At 36.0% G+C, this 23,042-nt stretch overlaps 1 protein-coding gene across 20 annotated transcripts in view; it reads left to right on the top strand.

Annotated features, from left to right (window-relative positions):
• The window catches only part of LMO7 (LIM domain 7), a 202,932-nt gene that overhangs the window by 67,952 nt on the left and 111,938 nt on the right, over positions 1–23,042 (top strand). For 17 of the 20 annotated variants that reach the window (XM_084876464.1, XM_084876462.1, XM_084876461.1 and 14 more), the window contains exons 2-3: positions 3,216–3,286; positions 14,278–14,347. In XM_084876464.1, the coding sequence (XP_084732590.1) occupies positions 3,216–3,286; positions 14,278–14,347 (141 nt within the window). The remainder of the gene's footprint in view (positions 1–3,215; positions 3,287–14,277; positions 14,348–23,042) is intronic. The other 3 variants (XM_084876459.1, XM_084876457.1, XM_084876458.1) reach the window with 2 other exon arrangements.

Here is a 23,042-nt window from a genome sequence, read left to right as displayed (position 1 = left end):
GTCCTTCTTATGTCTTGTTCTCTTGTTGTCATAGTGTACATTCCTAGATCTGGACATAGTATGTCTGAAAGAAGCATATTCAATACTTCAAATATACATCATAAATTGCCTTCTAGCTGAAACCAGTTTGGCTCAATGGATAGAGCATCGGCTTGGGGACTGAAGGGTCCAGGGTTCGATTCCGGTCAAGGGCATGTACCTTGGTTGCGGGCATATCCCCAGTAGGGGGTGTGCAAGAGGCAGCTGATCGATGCCTCTCTCTCATCGATGTTTCCATCTCTCTATCTCTCTCCCTTCCTCTCTGTATAAAATCAATAAAATATTAAAAAAAGAGAAACATTATATTATAAAACAACAACAACAACAAATTGCCTTCTAGAATTGTGTCATTTTATATAATCTTTGATATTATACAGAACATGCCAGATTCCCATGACCTTACAATATAGCCTGTTATTTAAAAATTTTTGTTTACTTTTTATAGTCTTTATAAACAGTATAAATTGGTCTGGTATTACATCACAATTATTTAGATTTCGGTAAGTATATATGTATAAGAGTTCATTAATATTTTGATATCTGGAGGAGGGTGATCTAAATCTACTATGGCTTTGACTTTCTATAGTTTTTTGGGGGGAGAAATGAAACTTTCTAGATAATTGAGTTTTCTGAATAGCTCTATAAATTCCATTATTTCTATTTTATTAATTAATATTTATTATATGGTACAGAGGTATTCCTTTGAAGGTTAATTATTGCAGTGTGTTGTCAGAGTGTTACCTTGAAGGTCAATACATGAAATGAGGTTAAACATATACTGCAGTTAACTACCTCAGCTATTTGCACAGTATCTTGATCTTTACAAGCTAATAAGTAGGTGATATTTTCCTTTTTCAGATCAGGAGACTGGAGTTCAGAGAGGTTATGTAACTTGCTTAAGATCACACAGCTGCCGAAACCGCTTTGGCTCAGTGGATAAAGTGTCAGTCTGCGGACTGAAGGGTCCTGGGTTCGATTCCGGTCAAGGGCATGTACATTGGTTGCAGGAGGCAGCTGGTCGATGTTTCTCTCTCATCGATGTTTCTAGCTCTCTATCCCTCTCCCTTCCTCTCTGTAAAAACAATCAATAAAATATATTTAAAAAAAGATCACCCAGCTATTAGGTGATGAAAGTGGGATTTGAATATACTTTTGCCCAAGTTGAGCTTTTTCTCTTTCCATTTTATCACTTGCTACACTCTGCCCTCTTGATTGGACCTCCCATTGTTGTTGACTGTTATTCTTTATTGCTCTTCATGTGTTTGGAGGGCATAGCTCTTTTTATCTTCTAAACCACTGCTTCCAATCTACATTGATTTGGAAAAATAATTGCTAGATCGTTTCACAGCAGGACAACTAAGTCTTGGTGGTTCTGAGTGGCTTTCCTATGACTAGAGAAAATGGACTTTGATATGTGCTTTGATATTCCTGGGCCCTTTTGTGCTTTTTGGCTTTGGGTAGGAGTTCCCAGAAAAATTAGATATCACTATGTTCTCATTAGATGGGATCAGTGCTCATCTTGAGTTTGTATTGGATCTACTTGGGGAAATAGGAGTTTGTGCTACACAGATTACCCGAGATCATAAATGGACCACTCAAGGTTATCTACCCCCAAATGTGCCATTCTGTTTGCGTTTACTGTGCTTTTAAACTTTGTCTTTTACTTATGCAGCTGTGAAGTTCTTGAGGGAAGAATCCCCCCTCCTGCTTTTTTTTTTAAGATCTCCACCCAGTATCCAGGTTAAGTATCTGCACCAGAGATACTCAGCAGGTGTTTGATTTCCACAGCAGTGTAGCTGTCCTGTAGATCAGTGTTTCCCAAACTTCTCTCATGATGATAATCACCTGGTGAAGTTGTTAAAATACAGATTCCTGAATCTCAACTAAGAAGTGCTAAACTAGAATTTTTGGGAACATATAGGTAAAATTGTATACTTAAGTTCTTAGTTGGGATTCAGGAATCTGTATTTTAACAACTCCACCAGGTGATTCTCATCATGAGAGAAGTTTGGGAAACACTGCTGTAGATGAATGCCATGTACAGGATGCTCCTGCCTTTTTGTGTGTCACTCTAGCCTTGCCTCCTGTCCATATTTGTAGAACCATGTTGTGAAAAACTAACCTTAATTCTAAAATTACCCATTGTTGTGTCAGTTAACAGGTAGTGTGTCTCGCTAGAGCTATGTCGGGCATTGTGGGAAAGATGCAGAAGACATATAGGGATTCCAGGTGGACAGTAAAGCTAGCAGTGGCAAATAAGGATAGGGGGGCACTTTGGCTCATCTGGGAGTTAAGATGGATTACTTCCCAAATCAGGTTTCCAAGATTGTATTTCTTCCTGAAGTGGCAGGTGGAACAAGGACTCCTGCTAGCAGATGGTGGTTTTCTTGCCCACACCCTTAGCTGGGGATCCAGTCCCAAGAGTTGTTTTTGGAGCAGTTTCCCTTCTACTGTTTTCTCTATTGTTTTCCCTATGGAACTCCCTTCCCATTCCCCCTATCCCCAAGAGACAGAATCTGTAGAGATTTTCCCAGCAGTTTCACTAAGTACATTTATGGTGGTAACCTTAGGTGGCCTGCTTATATATAGGAGTCTTAAGTGAGGAATTATCTGCTTGAAATTCTTACTGTCTACCATTTCTCTATCTTTTTTGTTTCTCTGTGTTAGGATTTAACATTCGTCTCTCTTGGATGTTTCAGTAAATAGCTCTTTACACAGACCGTTTCATGGATACATTTAAGGAGAGTCAGGTCCTCTGCTATTTATCTTTGTAATGAAATGTGAGGAATTTAAAGATGGAATTGAAATTAATTATGTGCATATATAGTTGGTATTTAAAGTTTATTTACTGTTTTTATTTACTTTTAATAAAATAGACCACCCACAGATTTTTAAATACAAAATATGTTCAAACTGTAGCTACCAACTTTTATTATCCATAAAATGGTTACATTACAGAAAATGCTCATTGCGTTTTTTTCTGTTTATATTTTCATACTAAAATGGTTAACCTCACTCTTTGTAACACAGAACCTCATATAATTTCTTTTGTGGAAAAGCTTTTGATAATATGCATATCCTTCAGTGATAATATCAGATGCATATCAATTAATCTGAATTTGACTTGTGTCTTATTCCCAGTTAAAAAAAAATTAATACTGAAATCTGTCTTTCAGGCAGTAACAGAGAAGAACTTTGAAACACAGGATTTTCGAGCCTCTCTAGAGAATGGTGTTCTGTTGTGTGAGTAAGTATTTAAAGCATTACAAACAATTTAAAAGCAAAGGTGCGTGTGCATGTTATAAAGTATGTCCACTTTCACTCCCTTCTCCATGGCTACAATAGTCACAGATATGTTTACCTGGTAAGAAGTGAGATTTGATCCCTGCAAATGGACACCCCATAGTTCCAGACAGTAATAAGGGGCTATCAGCCTCTGTATCTAAAGATAGCATTGGTGAAATATATATTATTTTAAATTAGTAAACAAGAATGGTTCTATTATTGCTTGATGAGCCAGTAGGGGTGGGTGATTGAGGAGAAAGCCTTATTACATTGTACCAACTGTCACTTACTCAGATTATTTTAATGTATGGAATTGCCTGTATTAGAAGTTTGTGTAAAACTTTTTTCTTTTATCAATAAATAGTGATGATTGTAGAACAAATTTAAGCAGTAGCAAATGTTTCTTCTAAACTGTAAGTGGAGCCGAAACCGGTTTGGCTCAATGGATAGAGCGTCGGCTTGGGGACTGAAAGGTCCCGGGTTCGATTCCGGTCAAGGGCATGTACCTTGGTTGCGGGCATGTCCCCAGTGGGGGGTGTGCAAGAGCAGTTGATCGATGACTCTCTCTCATCGATGTTTCTAACTCTCTATCTCTCTCCCTTCATCTCTGTACAAAATCAATAAAATATATTAAAAAAAAGTAAACTGTAAGTGGAGTCGTTACATTACCACAATCAACTTGAGTCATGGACCACTCATTTAATTAACAAATATTGAGAATCACATCCCAGGCTTTAGTTATCTTTAAGTAAAATAAAGATTGATGGTATGAGGCCTACATTGTATGTTTAGTGTAATGTTTTGTTCCTCAATGATGCATAGTATAGTTAGCTGGGTATGTGACCTTTGGGGGTTAGGGGCAGGCAGGCCCATGGGGTATAAGGATGAATGCGTGAGAGTACAGGTTGCAGAACTGAGCCAATAAATGATAAGAATGTACTTGAGTATGTACTCGCATTTTTGAAAGCACTTATGTATTCCAATCTATAATAGACATTTATTGCATAGGTATTGATGGAATCTGTCCACCAATAAGCATTAGGAATATATATGTTTTCACTTAGATGATTTTGATTCTTCTTCTAAAGGAAGGTTGTTTGCAGCAAGCAGAAGGAGTCAAAGGGTATCGGTTTGATTCCTTGCTCTATTACTTTTGGACATTTGAGCAAGTAACTTAACATCCGAGCCTTATTTTCTCACCTGTAAAGTGGAGATCAGGATATCTAATCTGCTTACTTTACAGGGTTGCAAAGTTCCATAACATATATGGAACTTAATAGGTTTTTGTAAACTATCAAACTGTGTAGAAATACATAGGTTGGTGGACATCTAGATAATAATCTCATTTTACCAGCTCTGTTGATGGGTGTTTAAACTTCTTTAGAGCAATATTATTAAGTTGAGCCATACCCAGTTTTTGCTATTCAACCATCTGTGACCTATAGGAATGTCAATTTCATGCGATTCCAGCTAATACGTTGTAGGACAGGCATATGAAGAAGGGCCACAGGAAGGTTTCAGGGATGCATCTCAACCTCTTCTGAGGCCACATTCTGAATTATTGTTGCCAAATAGTGTTAAACTAATTTTTAACACTATGATGTGGTCAGCCCAATTGGTCACAGATAGGAAATTACTTTATTTGGATTTGAAGACTATATGATTTAAATGTGTTCTATTGTGTTCAGAGCATGAAAGAACAAAAATGATTGCTAGAAAGACACATGTGATCTGAAAACTTCTTTGCTATGAGTAGAGATTAGTGATTTTCAACCTTTTTTTCATTTCATGGTACACATAAACTAATTACTAAAATTCTGCAGCACAACGCAAACATTTTATTGATCTCCTGACCAAAAAATAAGTATAATTTTGATTCATTCACACTGTATGGCTATTGTTGTGTTGGCTTTTGTCATTTTTTAAAAATTAGACAATATAAGGGAAAAGAGGTCAGTGTCCCTGACTAAAAAGTCAAGGTATTGTATGTTTTAAAAATTATTGTGGCACACTGAAGTTGAAAATTACTGGTATACACTATTTAGTGGTTCACAGCCAAATAACTTTGATGTCAATTGTAAGCCCCACAAGACAGGATAGGCGTTAGGCAGGTTCATGTAGGAAGTGTGCTTATGAGTTATAGAATTGTTTTCAGACATATGACAGTATATAGTACAAATAGGTGAGGTTTTCAAAGAAGTCACTCTGTGGTTATATACTTCCAGTGCTGAACTATTATTCAAAATAATTTTTTTAGAGAATTCCTCCCATTTGGGGCATTGCTTCCGTAACTAGGTCATTAAATATACTTGATAGTGATGCTTGTTTTTTTTTTTTAATTTTTATTTAAAATGCAGTTTATGTACCAGCCTGGGGTCTGAGTGACTTGAGGTGATTTCTGAAAACTATATCCAAACTATTGCTAGTGAGAATATGCAGGGTTGCTGAGAAACTATTTTGACCACAAGCAATACTTTTAGGATAAATATGTAAGTTCTACTTTAATGATCACAGCAAACATTCTGTTGAATGTTTAGAGACATAATGGCTTTTAACCTGGAGAGAATTAAGTTACATAATAAGCCAGTTAGAGAAAGACAAGTACCATATGATTTCACTCACATGTAAAATCTAAGGAACAAAATGAACTAACAAGCAACACAGAGACGGACTCATAGATAGAGAGCAGGCTGACAGCTGGGGGTGAGGGTGTTTGGAGGGCTGAGGTTTGTGGTGGAGGGAATGAGCAAAAAAGAAAAAAAAAAAGAGCAAAAACTCATAGACACAGACAACAGTGTGGTGATTGCTGGGGGAGGGTGAGTGGGAAAAGATGGAGGAGGTTTTAGGCGCCATAAATGGTGATGGAAGAAGACGTGATTTGGGGTGGTGAACACACAATACAGAGTACAGATGATGTGTTGTGGAATTATGCACCTGTAAACTGTACAATTTTGTTAATCAATACTGCCCCGATAAATTAAATAAAAATGGAAAACACGTCACTTTTATTTACAACTTCCAAAGGCTCATTCTTAGATGGTTTCTTCATTGAAATAACACCAGTTTGAGGCATGGCGCATTCCCATATAAGTCTAATCAATCTGTTTAGTACCTATCCTTTAAACATTCAACCCTGGCAATCAATGGGGTGACAGATGTCGCAGCCAGATCGCCCTCACATCCTATCCTTTAAACATTCAGCTGTGATAATCAGTTGTAGTTTCTGTGGGACACTGCATGATGTTTGTATTAAAATAATCTTTCTCTTAATTGTGAGTCACCTGGATAGCCATTGGTTAATGGAGACATATTAATCTAAAAGGTGTAGTGTTGGAAAAAGTCCACATAACTATTCTGTATAAATTTGAAACTGAAGACAGCTTACCTAGTTGGCCTGGTGGCAGGCATTCCTCTGTTTAATCACAGCTACCTGAGTTATAATGCCTACAAGGAAATCAAAATCAGTTGCTGAGAAGCCTGGTATTAAAAGCCCAGACTTAAATTAATGGTAAATATTGTAAGCTGTATGTCTTTGAGATTATTTTACCCACAGGAGATCTCAAGTTTTAGAATATGACAAGGATATCTTAAAAATCTGAATTTATTATATTATAGGAAAAGACTGACTTCAGTTTGGTTCACTGCCACACACAAACACAAAAAAGACCAATTCTTGTGAAATATAGGTTTTGCTTGTTGCCTTTTAAAAATCTCTAGGCATTCTAGTTTATCGCCATTAAATACTTTTATTATTGTTTTATTTAGTGATTTTAGCAGTCTTTTATTCTTTACTAATGGGTTATCCTTTTTGAACCGGCATTCTGAAATGTCAAAGTGAAGTGTTGGGAGAAGTGAGCTTATCATAGGTTTCAGCCAGCTAGAGTGGACTCCCCTTTCTTAGAGCCCAAATTGGGTATAAACTCTGCACTGAGGTTTCAGGCAAGATACACATCTGAGTAATGAGGATATGTGTATTTATTACCTTTTAGTCTGTTTGACTATTGAAATTAGTATTTTCTGTTGATCATTTCAATATCATGCTGTTTGATTGTCTGTGGGATCTGATGAGTTGAGGGCTAACGAGACCCTCCTAGCTCAAGTCTGTTGTAGTAATTCTTCTACTGTGTGCCTTAGACATGTAGTGACCTCTCTTGGCTTTCTAAACAGTGAGGTGGAACAAGATCTAATTTGGGGTTTTCTAATTAGTAAAAGAATTGACAAGAGTCTAGAAGTTGATTTTAGCTCCTCCTTATAATTTTCTATAAATTTTATTGATAGCATTCATTAGTATGTCTCCTGTCTTCATTGTTTATCAAGGTTCATGAGGCCTACCTTAATAGATATTTAAAAGATATACAATTTGCTATTCTATAAATAACCACAAGCCTCTTTTGTTCTGTGGTTTTAGCAGAATTCTATCATTTTGCTAATATATTTAGTGGCCTATCCAGTACTGATAAGCTATAATTTCATAGTTACTCATCTTATGATAGCAATCTTGAAAACATTGAAATGAAACCATTATTTATTTTCCTTATGAAGCAAGAAGATGTATTTGAAAGCAATCTTACTGGATGTGTTGCTGGTTAGTCAGTCTACACTTCCCATCCTTGGGGTAATGCTATGTCTTTGCTCTTTCCCAAATCATCTGTGTATCAGAAGTTTGTAGCTTTTGAGTGGTTCACATTATTGGGAATACTCTTCTCACACTGTGACCAGGTCTTCTTTTCCATGGCTGGCAGCTTGGAGAGAGGGAGCAAGAGATTCCCCTATTGGTTTGAGAAATCCTGCTTGTATTTATAACTGCCATGTTGTGACTTGGCAGTGTGCCTAAAAGTACCATGATGTTTTGTTAGAGATACATTCAGTAGAAGGAAAAAATGTCAAAAATATTTCTATTAATTGTCTATGGGGCTCTTAAGGGATTGTTTTAAGACATCAGACAAGATAGAGAACTTGGTCACTTCTTATTTATGCCAAGAGAACTCTGTCCTTTTTGGGGTAGAGTGGCAGTGGCCTTTGTGGCCCCTTTGGCTCCTGTGCAGTGCTCAATCGTAGCCTGGAGGCTCTTGGGTGATGGTGATGGCTTTTTATTAGAGCTCTTTTTGGCTTTGAGTTTCCTGAGCACAGTTGCTTCTATATGGCTCTCCAGCATAAATATTGACCCTGATCCATATGACAGCCATTGAAATTTAAGTAATAAGAACAATTTTTCTTAAAGTAATAAAACTTTGACGTTTCTACATTATTTGGTAACCAGCAGCACATAAACAAAGATACAATTAATTGTTCAACTTCGTATAGATAATTTAAAAAAATTTAAACTTTTTTTTTATAGCAGTATTTTATGGTTATCATCTGTATGCTTTCATTTTCAATACCACCCCCCATCTGCCCCATAATTTTATATCTATATGTAGCAAGAACATCATTCAAAAAAGAGTAGTATAAAAGTTGAATGTAAGCTGGGAAAACATTAATTTTAAAAATTACTTCTGCTAAGGTAGTTGTACTGTACAGGCTGATTGCCAATTTTATAGAAATTTTTTATATTGTGGCCTCAAACTTGGAGTTGGAAAGCTTATGTATGTTTTATGAACCTGCATGTACCATCTATAGGGTTTTCTCACCTTAAATGTAAATTACCAAGAGGAAACTTACAAGGTTTTAGTGATGAGGCCTCTGAGAAATAGATGAGAATGATGGTGTACTAAAAAATAAAAGGTAGAAGTGTCAGTTTGTTCTCTGCAGATACTATTTTTTTTAATTGAAACTAGTAAATACGATAATTTAAAATCTGTTATAAAATATTGGTTATATCGAGGCAACATACTCTGTAATATTCTCAAAATGATCAATTGAATATAAGCTGGTACATTAATAAATAACTAATTTATTTATTCATATAAACCTATATTTATTTATTATAAAAATGACAAGACTTCCCAATAATGGTTCTTTTGGGAATCTAAGAAAATACTACAAAATGGGGAAAAGATATGTATAAAGCATTTTCACAAAGAAAAATATTGAAAACAACCTAAATATCTACCTGTGTTTCACCGAAAATAAGACATCCTCCGAAAATAAGAACTAGCACATAGAAAGATAAGACATCCCCTGAAAATAAGACCTAGCGCAACTTTGGGAGAAAAAATTAATATAAGACACTGTCTTATTTTCGGGGAAACAGGGTACATTATTTACCCTGGTTCTTTATAGAAAAACTTTGCCAACTCCTTGTTTAAATTAAAACGTGATAGGAAAACAGGTTAAATTGATTATGTGAATGGCAGTTTCATTAAGGAAAGAAGGGAGATGGAGAGGGAGAGAGAGAGAAAGAAACATCGAGGGGGATGTGTGCCCTTGACTGGGAATCGAACCCGTGACCAACACTCTAACCAGGGTCTGCTACCTTTTGGTGCATGGGATGATGCTCCAACCAACTGAGTCACACCAGCCAGGGCTTCCCCCAACAATATTATTTAAAAAATATTACAGCTTAAGAATTTAGATGGAAGTAATTAAGTTAAAATCTTAGTAAGGAATTTATTTAAGATAATCAGTCAAACAGTTATAGAATATTTTAACGTACATTCTGATTCATCCATAGAAGGGACTATATGCAGTCAGGAAAATTTATGCTACAGATGTATATTATTTTTGTGGACAAACATAATAAAGTAAAAAGCAGCTTACATGATTAAAAAAGATAACCATTACAATTAATATATCTGATTAAGAGTTTACTCTCTTGACCAACATTTGACAATTAGGAGAGAACACTGATTTTCTGTGCCAACAGAAAAATAAGAGGTGTCCTTGTTGGGTGGGAGAAGCAAAAAACCATTTCTAGTATTTGAGTGAAACCAACGATAAACTTTTTATTAAAGTTATTTCTATAAAAAAAGAGATGTTTTGAATTATTAACAGAAAATTTTATGCATCAGAAGTTAGTGGAGTTTGGCCAGTATTTTTAAATCACCTACTCAATGCCAGGTACCTTGCTCAATGCGAGGAGGTTTGGATTAAGAGAATAGTCCTGGGTGTGCATAGCACCATCATTGTCTGGCTGCTCTGTGGCTGATCACAAAAAAAGTGCTCTAGAATCTTTGGAAGCATTCAAATGCTTGTTGAGCAAATTTTGCCTCTAGAAGAAAACTAGGCAAATGAGAAAATGTCAAATAATGGGTAAAACAAATATTGTAAAGAACCGTGTAATCTCTTAATTATACTTTAAAAATTTTAGTTACCAATAGGAAATGTTTTGTTGGGTATATATTTAAAAAACATGGCTGACAGAAAGATATTAGTAATATGTGAGTGACTAACCAAATAATTTATAGTTTAAAATTTCACTCGCAGTGGATTGATGTGCTCTTTGATGTTAGTCTCTCTGGTGCATTTGGAAAATCCTTGAAATAGGAAGTCAAAAGATTCTCTACATTTTGCACCTCTGCTGAAGAGCTTCCTGAGAAGGGGGAAATGTAGTTTGGCATTTGAAACTAATTTTCGGAGACCAGCCGACCGAGCATCAAATTCTGATTAAAAGCCACAACTGAGCTGGACATCACATTGAGCTTCATGGGCAGCTCTGCATCTCACTTCTGAGTTTCATTAAGGTCATGTCACAGTCACTGGCGACAAGGGTTTGGAACAGAGCCCTTTTCTAGCGTCTGTTGTGCAACTGAACTCCCTTGGAGGAGTGTTTTGGTGAAAAGAGGAAAGGAAGTAGACTACAACTGGAAAGATGAGCTGAAGGAGAAGTTTGTAGGCCAAATTGTGAGGGCCTTCTAGTGTGGGGTACCAGATGACTCAGTGTTTTCTGTTCTGGTTTTAATCTTACCAAAGAGCAGACCTCTGAGGGCTATCAGAGCACATCACCAGGTTCCTGCCATGGTCTGAGAGAAGGTGTGCTGAGGTGGCTGTGTAATGTTTACATGGGGCTAGAGGGGTGGGATATGGGGATGCAAGAGGAGGAAATGGTCCCTTGTGCTCAGAGGAATCTGGGAGGTTATCATGTTAGCTCTTTCTTGAGTAGAGCCAGTCACCTGAAGTCAGTATTGCCTTTGGGAACATATATAATTGAAGAACACTTATACAAAGAAGTTTTATTTGCAAAAGAGAACAGTATTTCTCTTGCATGATACTTGTATTTTATTGGACATAAGACTATATCCCATTCCTTTAGATATACTTAATGCAACCTATTTTTATTCCTACAAGGTCTTCCTTTAATTGTATATGAAAATAATTCTTTATGGATGGTCAGTATTTGCCCAAACTGCATTTTCTTTATATTCTAGTGCCTAGAACCGATATAGTTTTAACAGTTGACAGATAGAACAGCCTTTTTCTCTGGTGATACATTCTTTAGAGGGTGGTCTGTGTATTATCCAGAGTGTAGGTTTGTCCCCGTGGTTATTTCTGAGTTTGTACCTGTATTAGGAAGCTCAGGAGTGGAGAGGGGCTCCAGTCCACTGTGCATTTATTGTTTCTAAGTAGTAGCTCTGGAACCTTCTGGTGAGGGAGGAGTCAGCTCAAATCAGGGAGACAACATTTATCCGGCTGGTTTCTTTACCTCAATCCCTTACTTCCTCCTCTGGCTGATTTAATTGAGAGTATTATCCATCCCAGAAACTGTCTTTTTAAAAAGTGCTCTTGATATTACTAACACTGTAATACAAAAATAATCAGTGAAGTAAACAGGTAAATGGAATGATCTGGACAAAGTCCCCAGTGACTCAGATGGGTGGAGGAGGGATGTATGACTCTCTTCCTCTAACAAGGACAATGAATGTTAGACTTCCCTGACATTCCATCTATATGTTGCTCTATCTCATATTGATCTTCAACATTTAATGTCAATGAAAGCTTGTATTTTAAGATCCAAGTTAACTGTTGGAAAGTTACTGCCAAGCTAATGGTCGACTGCCACAGGTTTCTTGACTTACATTGTGCCAGAATATGTTCCTATTAAGTAATGTTTCGGTTATTGCTTCTTCTGTGCACTGTAAGAATGCCACCTTTAATAGAATTTAGAAATACTTGGTTGATAGGGAACAGCTAGAACGGTTAATTTGGAACTCTGATTTCTTATAAACCTGTTCAATTCTTGTCTAGCCTCTGAGCTAGTCATTAAAGAAAACTAAAGTGGCCATGAAAAGAGAAAGCCTTCCTTCCCACATTGCTTTTAGTGAATAAATAAAGAAATTAAGGGTCCTAGCTGGTTTGGCTCAATGGACAGAGCGTCGGCCTGTAGACTGAAAGGTCCCAGGTTCGATTCCAGTCAAAGGCATATACCTTGGTTGTGGGCACATCTCCAGTAGGAGGTGTGCAGGAGGCAGCTGATCAATGTTTCTCTCCCATTGATGTTTCTGACTCTTATCTCTCTCCCTTCCTCTCTGTAAAAAATCAATAAAATATATTAAAAAAATAAATTAGGAATGAAGGTGTTAACACTTCTAGAGAATGCTTAAAGTCTAGGAGGTGGTTTTATTAAATCTTCCAAAGATCTTTGTGTCAAGAAACTATGAAAACAGAAAAACATCTTTTGTTCACCAGACTAAGTCTTCATAATCCACCCTTTTGAATCCAGTTGAACGACATTCTGAAGGTTATTAAATTGAGACTTTTGTCTTTTTTATTTTTAGCACACTCAAGTGTGTATATAAATCTCTGGAATGTTGAACGAGTGACATTCCACAAGTGTCAGATTTTTTTTTCTTTCTGTCGTTCATTGTGGAGAGGAGACCAGTGAATTAATAATGTTTGATTCTTTCTCTTTTCTTTGCTTTCCTAGTGGAGCTCAGTTACAGAATAAATAATATTTATTTATTTTTTGTGGGTAGAAAGTCAGTGTTTTAAGTTACTGCTTTATGGCAGTAATTGATGATTAATTAACCATGCTAGAACGAATAGAAAAGCATTATTATTTTTTATTTTTTTATTTTTAGAAAAGCATTATTTTAGAATTAAATTTCTCTGTGGCCTGGCACTGTACTAGTGAACCATGAAAAAATAGAATTCACAGTAATCTAGATTTAGAACCAAAAAGTGTACTCCAAGTATCAAAGCTGTGTTCTATTTTGGTATTCTAGAGTGTGGCGACATATATAATTGTCATAGCAACTTAAATTTGTTCAATGTTAGATTTTGAGGTAACTTTCAGGCTATTTTGGGGAGTTCTGGTACATTTAATTTAATTTTTCATTCAGTCATTTTGCTATGGTAACAAAGCAATCAATCATGGACTTGAATGAAATACCCATAAGAACTAGTTGGCTATGAGGATGAGTTCCCACTGCACTCTTTAAATATGCGAAATAGTATATAGCCTTGAAACTAACTTTTAAAATAAGGATCTCTTTACATTCAGACATTCAAATGTCTACACAAAAATATAGCTATATATGTATATTATATATTGAACTCTAAGAAGAACCTATGAATATTATTATTTATAGCTGCATTAATTCATTTTTTATTCTTCATATAAAAGGGAAAATTGGAATAAATAGTACTGTCAATCTTCACATAAAGTAAAAAAAAGGATTGGTTTGAGAAAATAATCAATGAAAATGATTAAAAGAAAAAGTATTCTAAGGACCAAGTGAATAAAATTATAATGAAGAGATTCTTAAACTGGCAGTTTGCAATAATGAGATATTATCTTTCTTTAATACATGGTGAGCTCACTATTTTAAAAACTTGGCTTTGGATAAAGAAGTATGTCTCTGGTCTAAGAGGACCACTCACCATTGTTTGCAGCACTGTTCTGACTCTTTCTGGAATTGTTTTCTCAGTTGTTTGCTTTCTGCAGGACCCTTAGCTCCGAAAAACATATTGGGGATGGAATAGTGACCTATACAATTTTTGAGAATGTTAAAAAGAACATTAAATTGATATTGGCACTCTTGTAATTGTATATCTTGTTTCTTTATTCACTTTCAGTTTGATTAATAAGCTTAAACCTGGTGTCATAAAGAAGATCAATAGACTGTCCACACCAATAGCAGGTTTGGTAAGTAATAAATTGTCTTCAAAATTAGATTTCTTTGTTTTTTGAAACGTGAAAATATAGACATAGGTTCTCTTATCTGGAATTATTATAGAAATTAGGTTTGGGATTTTTTTTTTTTTTGCTCAAAAAAAGCATGTTTTGTGATGTTCTCCTTACACCTTTAGTACGTCTCTGTTTCCCTTCAGCTGGAAATTTTTATTTTATTTATTTTTTGTTTGTTTTGATTTTTGTGCCCGCAAAACTCATATATCTCCTTTCTTGGTTTATTTCTTCTACAAATTGCATTTGTTTGTGATCACATTCCTTTGAAGCTTAGCTTGCAGACATTGTTTGCTAGTTGACCACAGTTTAGGGAAACTGTCCAGTGTTTACTCTTTGTTCCATTTTTTGGTACTTCCTGCTTATGCATTACCCTCACCCAGCACACAGGTCTTGGAGTTTATTTGTAAAATGCTCGAGACTTCCTGGCTCATTTACTTTATATAATAGGTTTCCTTCCAACATCATGTGTGATGTTGGACATGTCTTTTTTTTTTTTTCTTTTCTCAGAAATATTATCCATAAAATGACTATGGATGATTCTCTAGATTTTTAGCTTTAAATTTAGAATTTTGCATATGAAAAATACTCCACACTATCATTTTATAAATATTTTGGTGGGTCAAGACACTGAAGAGACCAATAATAAGGTGGGGCCATGTCTTTGAAAATAAATAATTTATAATTAAAATGCAAATGATGGATAATATTGAAAATGTTAACAATACCTAAAAATCAAGGTTGATGACAGAATTCTGTTAAAAAATTTAATTTCACAAAACACTAAGTTTAAGAGCTAACAATTAGAATGTAAAGGAAAAAAAATATTCTCTTTGGAATAGTTAAGTTGTGTTTATAATATTCTCAGAAACCTTCTGTTTGGCTATGATGTGTATGCAGATGTTAAAGGCATGAAAAATTAAACTTACCAGTACCAAAATGTTTGGGTTTTCAGTTGTTATAAAAATGAAGTCAGGGAGTTGAGGAGGTGGTAAAGTGGAAAAGGGGTCAAGGATGGAAGAAGATTTGGCTTTGGATGGTGGACACACAATACAATATACAGATCACGTATCATAGACTTATATACTTGAAACCTGTATAATTTTATTAACCAATTTCACCCCAATAAGTTTAATTTAAAAAATAGCTAAAAGAAAATCTCATCATAATTTTGACAGAAATGAATTATTCAGAGTCTTTTTACTAGAAAATATCTGTCTAGCAACATATGAATGTATTGCAATATATGAATATATATATATATGAATCCTAGTAATAGAGTGCATTGCAAGGTATTAAGGAATAAATTAAATAAATTTGGTTTTTGAAATCTTTCTAAGAAGACTATTTTGTTTAGTCCTAACCTGTTTTGTTCAGTGGATAGAGTGTCAGCCTGCAGACTGAAAGGTCCCAGGTTTGATTCTGGTCAAGGGCATGTACCTTCATTTCGGGCACATCCCCAGTAGTGGGTGCGCAGGAGGCAGCTGATTGATGTTTCTCTCTCATTGATGTTTCTAACTATCTCCCTCCTTTCCTCTCTGTAAAAAAATCAATTAAAAATATATTTAAAAAAGAATATTCAGTTTAATAAACTAAATAGATTTTATATTAAAATAACTTTTGTGAAAATTAAAAGCTCGGATTGTATTGCAAGTATTCTCTGTCTTCTCCAATGGCTTGAGCTATTCTTAGTTTAACACTTAGACTTTAAATTGTCATTTCTTGGATTAATTACATGCATTTTAAATGAAATTAGCTTTTGATCTCAAACACCCTGCATATTTGGAATGCTTGAATTGTGGTGGTTAGTTGTTGGTCCCCAGAGGTTTTATTCAATCTCCTGATTCTGTGATGAGATGAAATCACAAATGTAATTTTAAATCCAAAGATCTCTCCAAATACTTCTATTTTAAGCATCAGAAATTCTATCTGTTTTGGATTTTATCTCTAGAAACTAAAATGAAATGAATTTCCAGCATATTAAATTGGATGATTTCCCAAATACAGGACAATGAGCATTTTCAATGGAATGTAGGAGTATAAGTGTGACCATAGCCTCAGAAGTGGGCTAAGCTCAATTGATTTGAAGTTGTTATCATGCCTCATTTGATTCCTTCCTCTGATGCTTGTGTGGAATATTGGTTGCGGCAAACCCCAAAGCCTTAATTTCAAGTGTGAAGTAGTATCTATCTAGTAGGGTTGTTATGAGGATGGAATTGGATGATATATAGATGGTCTGACACACAGACATTCAACGAATGTTCTTTGGTAGCATGTTCATTCTTTTAATAAATAATGGAGTGCCTATTGGGGCAAGCATTTTTCTAGTTTATAGGGATGTATTGGAGGAACAAAGACAGATAAGGACATTGGAGGAATAAAGACAGGAAGTTGACATTCATACAGCCAAAGGCATTAATCAAAATTCACCAGTTTTACATGCAGTTAATGCTTTTTTCAGTGCTGCTCTCAAGCTAAGTGAGATATAGAATATTTTATTGTAAGGATTTTGGGAACATTCTCCTGTTTCTCCAATGCTCAGCTTAAACATGGCAACTGCCTTCCATGATTACTTTTTTCCTGTTAGAAATGGTGTCTCCTAGTTGAGATTCCCAAGAGAGAAATCTGAATAGATCAGGTTACTTTTTCCTTCCAGGCTATTGATATCATGGCCAGCCTGTGCATGAGCAGTTCCTTGGGAAGAAAGTCATCTTAGCCAAATGGTCTGTGATCAGGAATGTGGGTTCCCTTTGGCCCACTTAGTTCATGTGTGTGGATTGACACGAGTTCTGTGAATGAGGCTTGTGTAGGGTAGATACAGCAAGTTACATAAAATACAGTAAGAATTATACAATTTCTGTGTTAAATTTGTTAACCTGAGTGATTGTAGTATTCCAAACCCTCTCTTCCATTTCTCTTTTCTTATTTTCTTTCCTGTAGCTATAGTTCCATTTTATGTCAGTTACCATGTATATTTGGCTTGGCAGCCATGGCAATGGATTTACTATGGGCCTGTGTGAAAAACATAAGCAATGACAATACAGGAAGGGATGTTTAGATAATTTAGAAATATATTGACTGCTTTGCTTGAAGCATTCATGATTATTATTATTTTTTATTTGGGAAGACAGTAACCATGTTACCAAAGAGATGTGGTTTTTCTTACTTAACTGAGTTTTATATTATAAATACACTGGGGTCCCTCAGCCTGGCCTGCACTCTCTTGCAATAAGGGACCCCTCAGGGGATATCAGACTGCCAGTTTCAGCCCAATCCTCCCAGCGAATATGTGCACTGGGCCTCTAGTATGCATATAAGATCCTAGGTTAATCTCTTCCCACCATCTCCCCTCCCCACTTCCCTCTGAGATTCATCAGTCTGTTCTATATTTCCATGCCAGTGCATTGAGTGTCTGTCCCCTGGTGGTCAGTGCACGTCATAGTGAATAGTCAAATGGTTGAACGGTTGCTTAGGCATATATATATATATATATATATATATATATATATATACTCTTATCTTTTCTGTCCTTCCTATTTTTTACAAAGTCATACTAGAAAAAAAAATCTTACTCAGAAGTTTGAGTCTTCCAAAAAAGTAGCTGGTATTAATGGTGGGTATTTTAAATAATTGAAACTCAAAATGATAAGTTTTTTTGGAATAAAAAGGTTCAAGCTCAATACAAAACCATGAGAAGCAGGCAAGATAATTGTTTTGTTTTTTAAATTTTTTTCAATTACACTTTACATTAGTATTATTTTGTGCAAGCAAGATATTCTGATGGTGAAAACTGTTGAACTAGAATAATGTTTGCCACCTGATGTGTTAGTGTGCATGAAATACAATATGTGTAGAAAACATCACATGTGTTATTAACCCTAAGACTTATAGTCATCTTGGGCCTGCAGTGACTTATTTTATATTTAGCTAAAGCAAGGTTTCTCAGCTGTGGTCCTAATGACTTCTGACGTTTTGGGCCAGATAATTCTTTGTCTGCCTTGTGCGTTATAGAATGTTTAGCAGCATCTTGGGCCTCAACTCACTAGATAACAGTAGCATCATGCTCCCAACCCCCATTTGTGACAGCCGAAAATATCTCCTGACAGTTCCAATGACCCTATAGGGTAAAATCATCCCTGGTTGAGAACCACTGAGCTAAAGGATCAAGAAAGTAAACACTCAATGTTAAAATATGTACACAGATAATAATTTACTAAAAAAAATGTAAAAAAAAAAAAAAAAAAGTAAACTCTGCCCCTTTACATGGACTAGTTTGCTGAATGACTATAGATTTCATTGATCTACTCATGCTTGTCATTCCCTTTGAAAGCAATGGTATTTCAGAAAACTTGGTTTGAGCCATTCATTTGTGTGTTTGTGTCCTATCAGTGGGCTCAATAGGAAAATCTTCAATATACCCACACTTGTATCAGAAATATGGGCTGATTTTGAACCCTTTAGGGCTGATTTTGCCCTAAAGGGTTCCTCTTTCAGGTTACTGTGGAGAGTGGAATGTGTAAGGTGTGGCTGTAGAGGCTGGGCAGGTTGTCTTCTCATTCAGGAATGCAGGGAATGCATTGTCAGTTTACCTCACCTTCCTGGTGACTACTTCAAGAAATAAGGCAGGTTTATGGGTCCATTCTGACGGCCCTTTCTCACAAAGTTATTGGTGGTTAACGTTCTTGTACCTGTGCTGGGTGTCAGCAGAGTAATGCAAGCTAGTCTGTGACAAGGTCACTCTTGAAACTTCTAGTGTTTCCCTTGCAGCAGTGATAGAAAATTCATCTGAGGAACCACCTGAGGAATCTGCTCAATATTCTTATCAATATTTTATAATGTGCTTTTAAAAAAAACCATTTTCAGGCAGGGATTCTATTTGTCCCATTCCTTTCCTCAGGGGTAGAGGAGGCGAGGGGGTGAGAAGAGGAGAGGTTTGTGGGATACTGAGCTGGCGAGTTCTTTCTATTGTATAAATAAAATCAAATAAACACAAATAAGAAAATAAAATATGAGACCTCAAGACAGAGTTTTTAGGGGGGAAAGAAAGCCCGTTTATGTTTCCTCTTCTTTCTTTTCCAAGTTGAAATAATATAAGAAGTACAAATATAATTACTATTTTCATTCAAGGATAGCACTTTTCTGGGTAGGAGGCAGAAATAGATTCTGTATGGTTGAAGAGAAAATACTCAAGGAATAAGAATGGAATATAAAATTGGATGAGCGGTCCATATGTACCTTGCTTTCAACTGTGGTGATTAAGTTATTTTCTGCTGGGTCAAACCCAGTGTGTGTCAGAGGGAATATAGTTGATAATAAGCAAGATACTTTTGTGAATGTATTTGGATGTTGATGTATAGAAAACACTGATAACAAGTGACAGCATGGGGAGATAGTATTGTAGAGCTAGTTTAGAATAACCATGTACTGGTAAGATCAGTAGTGTTTTGTTGTTTTTCTTTCTGTTTTTGAATTTTATTGCTGATTCTATACATTTGCTTGAGGAGATCTTTCACATAGCAAATTTGGGAGAGGCTTTCACCAAGCAAATTCATTCTGATCTATTCATCCTTGCCTGTTTGATTGCTTAGCCGGCAAGAGCAGCATCCATACAGAGCTGATTCTGGCTGCCCTGTTCCCCATCTCCAACTGGATGGGGAACAAACCTGCAGGTCCCCTCTCATCACACTATTCTGCCTCAGCTCTGACTCAGTTTTCATGTTCTGGCTTTCCTCACAATGGATACATAATGAAAGCTAGTTGTTTCTATAAATTACCCTGCTCTTTAATGTTTGTTCATTTCACACATATCACTGTAGTGGGACAATTTATATGTGTTGGATCAGATCTTGCTATTTTATTGAATTAAAAGATGGTTTATTTCCTTTTCTTCTATTTCCTAATAGAGATTATAAAGGTTAAACGCTATCAATAACCTTGGTTACAACTGCTCAATTGTGGTTTCATGATTAAAACTATGCTAAAGAAATGTTTTTATTTCAAAGGAAAGCTAAACCATTGTGACAACTTACATATGTAATTATGCCTCAAACACTAAAATGTAAATGACTCTTATATTATTGGCTTGCCAGTTTCATTATTTTCTTTATAGAGAAAACACCAGTAACAAAAAACAGGGAGTACTTTTTCTTCTTAATTAAGATATAGGAGAGTCCTATAGTATTGCCATTATTAATGTACTGTTTACACTTGTGCAAGAAATTATAATATTTATAAATTAGGCATTTACTAAAAATAAGGCTACTCTAAAATGACATTTTCCATGGTTGTATTTTAGTACTTTTTTTTTTTCTAATGTATATTTTCCTGGAATTTCTGTGGATTACTTTCTGTATTTTGAAATAGTTTGGTGTTATCCAATAATTACTAGTAAGTCTGAGAAAATAGATGGAATGAGGAGTGTGCATTGGCTGTCTTCAAAGTAACCAGTATTAGATGTTAAATATCCAAATGCCTAATACCTCCACATAAGTGGCATAAAAATAAGTCAATAATGGTGAAGTTATTTATAAAGCAGTTTTAGGAGATTTCTTCCAGAGTCTCCTTGTCTCCCTACTTCTCTCCAACTCCCAATTACAGATAAGTATCACCAAGGGTGTAAACTTAAAAGCTTAATGCCAACTTTGAAGTTGTTTCCAATATCCACATAATGATGCAGCACAGTAGATCAGGAAACTCCTGTTTTATTTCCAGCCACAATCTCTTAGTCATGGCATTGACACAAGTTTAGAGCTCTTCCCTAGAGTGCCAAAACTTACTTGTTTTTAAATCTAAGATGAACATTTATAAGCCAACTTTCAGCCTTGAGGGCAATCTTGTTTTTAAACATTAATGAATTAGAATTCTTGAAGCAGCACTATAATTAACTTGTGGAGTTATTTTTTTTTTAAAAATGATTCAGAATAGGATTATATCATACATGACAATTTTATGCAGATACAGAAACATTTGGAACATCTTTCTTTAGGCACCTTTTGTTATATAGAAATCGGAAAGGAAAAAGCAAATGAGGTAATAAGAAATAGAACCCAGTGTAAGACTGGTCTGAGGACCTTGGCTACTTGATAGTTTTTAGGCTCATAACTCTCTCTTCCTTCCTAAAAGTGTTTATTGAACACCAACTATGTGCCAGGCACTGTTCTAGGAATTTGGGACACACCCACAAATAAGGCAGAGAAAGTTCCTCTCTAATGGAGCACAGTCAATAAATCAATAATAACCTGTCATATGCTAATAACTACAATGAATAATATATAATATCTGTCAGTTACCAATAATTACACTGATAAATTAAGTCAATGAGTAGAGATTGATTAAGTGCATGTATAAGTATTTGCTCAGGGACATCTTATTTCTGGAGTTGACATTTATCAGGGGTGTAAATGAAGTGAGCGAGTGGAAAGAGATGGGAATGGGTGGGAGTTTTCCAGTCAGAAGGAAGAGATGGGTATCAAGGCTGGATGAAGTTAGACCAGTGAGGAGAACTGTGGATCTGAAACAGAGTGAGGTGGAGAGGTAGTCCTCAAGGCTTTATACGACTTCATGGACTTTGGTGAGTAGATTGCATTTTAAAATGTAAAAAAAAAAGAAAAGAAAAAAAATGTAAAAAAATATCACTGGTTGGTGTGTGAAGAATAGACTAAATCAGTGGTCGGCAAACTCATTAGTCAACAGAGCCAAATATCAACAGTACAATGATTGAAATCTCTTCTGAGAGCCAAATTTTTTAAACTTAAACTTCTTCTAACACCACTTCTTCAAAATAGACTCTCCCAGGCTGTAGTATTTTGTGGAAGAGCCACACTCAAGGGGCCAAATTGCTGCATGTGGCTCATGAGCCATGGTTTGCCAACCACTGGACTAAAACAAATCAAGAAGAGAAACAGAAGAGCCAGTTAAAGAATAGTTTCAGTTGTTGTGATGCTTAGTTTTGTGTGTCGACTGGACAGGGCTACGGGGTGTCCAGATATTTTGTCAAACATTACTCAGAGTGTGTCAGTGAGGGTTAATATTTGAACTGGTGGACTGAGTAAAGCAGATTTCCCTCCCTCATGTGGGTGGGCCGTAACTTATTAGTTGAAGGCCTGGCTAGAACAAAAATGACAACCCTCCTTGAGTAAGAGGAAACTACTGTGCCTGAGGGGATGAGCTGGGATATTGGTTGTTTCTTGCCTTCAGATTTGACCTGAAGCACCAGCTCTCCTTGAGTTTTAAGCCTGCTGGCTTTTGAACTGAAACTTACACCATTACATCGGCTCTCCTGGTTCTCAGGCTCTGGATGTGGACAGGAACTAGACCATCAGCTCTCCTGGGTGTCTAGCTTGCAGATGGCAGACTGTGGAACTTCTCAGCCTCCGTATCACCTCGACGTGGGGACATGTCTTATAATTACAGTGAGGGAATTTCGGGACTTTCTTGACATAGAAAGACTAAAAGTGAGTCAGCCTCATAAAGTAGGGAGTCCCTGAGGCTGAAAAGCTTAATCTGATGATCCAGATACATCACTTGTAAAAGCAATTCTCTGAAGGGGGGTGGGAGCAGCTGCATGAAGGAACGCGAATTCTCAGTGAGCTAGTTTTACTATGTTGTTTTTCTTCATTAGACATGCTTTATTGCTTCATAAACTATGCCTGTTAGT

Source organism: Pipistrellus hanaki (assembly GCF_964339955.1).
Source record: "Pipistrellus hanaki genome assembly, chromosome: 3".
NCBI lineage: Eukaryota > Metazoa > Chordata > Mammalia > Chiroptera > Vespertilionidae > Pipistrellus > Pipistrellus hanaki.
The sequence above is the reverse complement of the archived record's forward strand: the minus strand, read 5'-3'. Positions and strand labels throughout refer to the sequence as shown.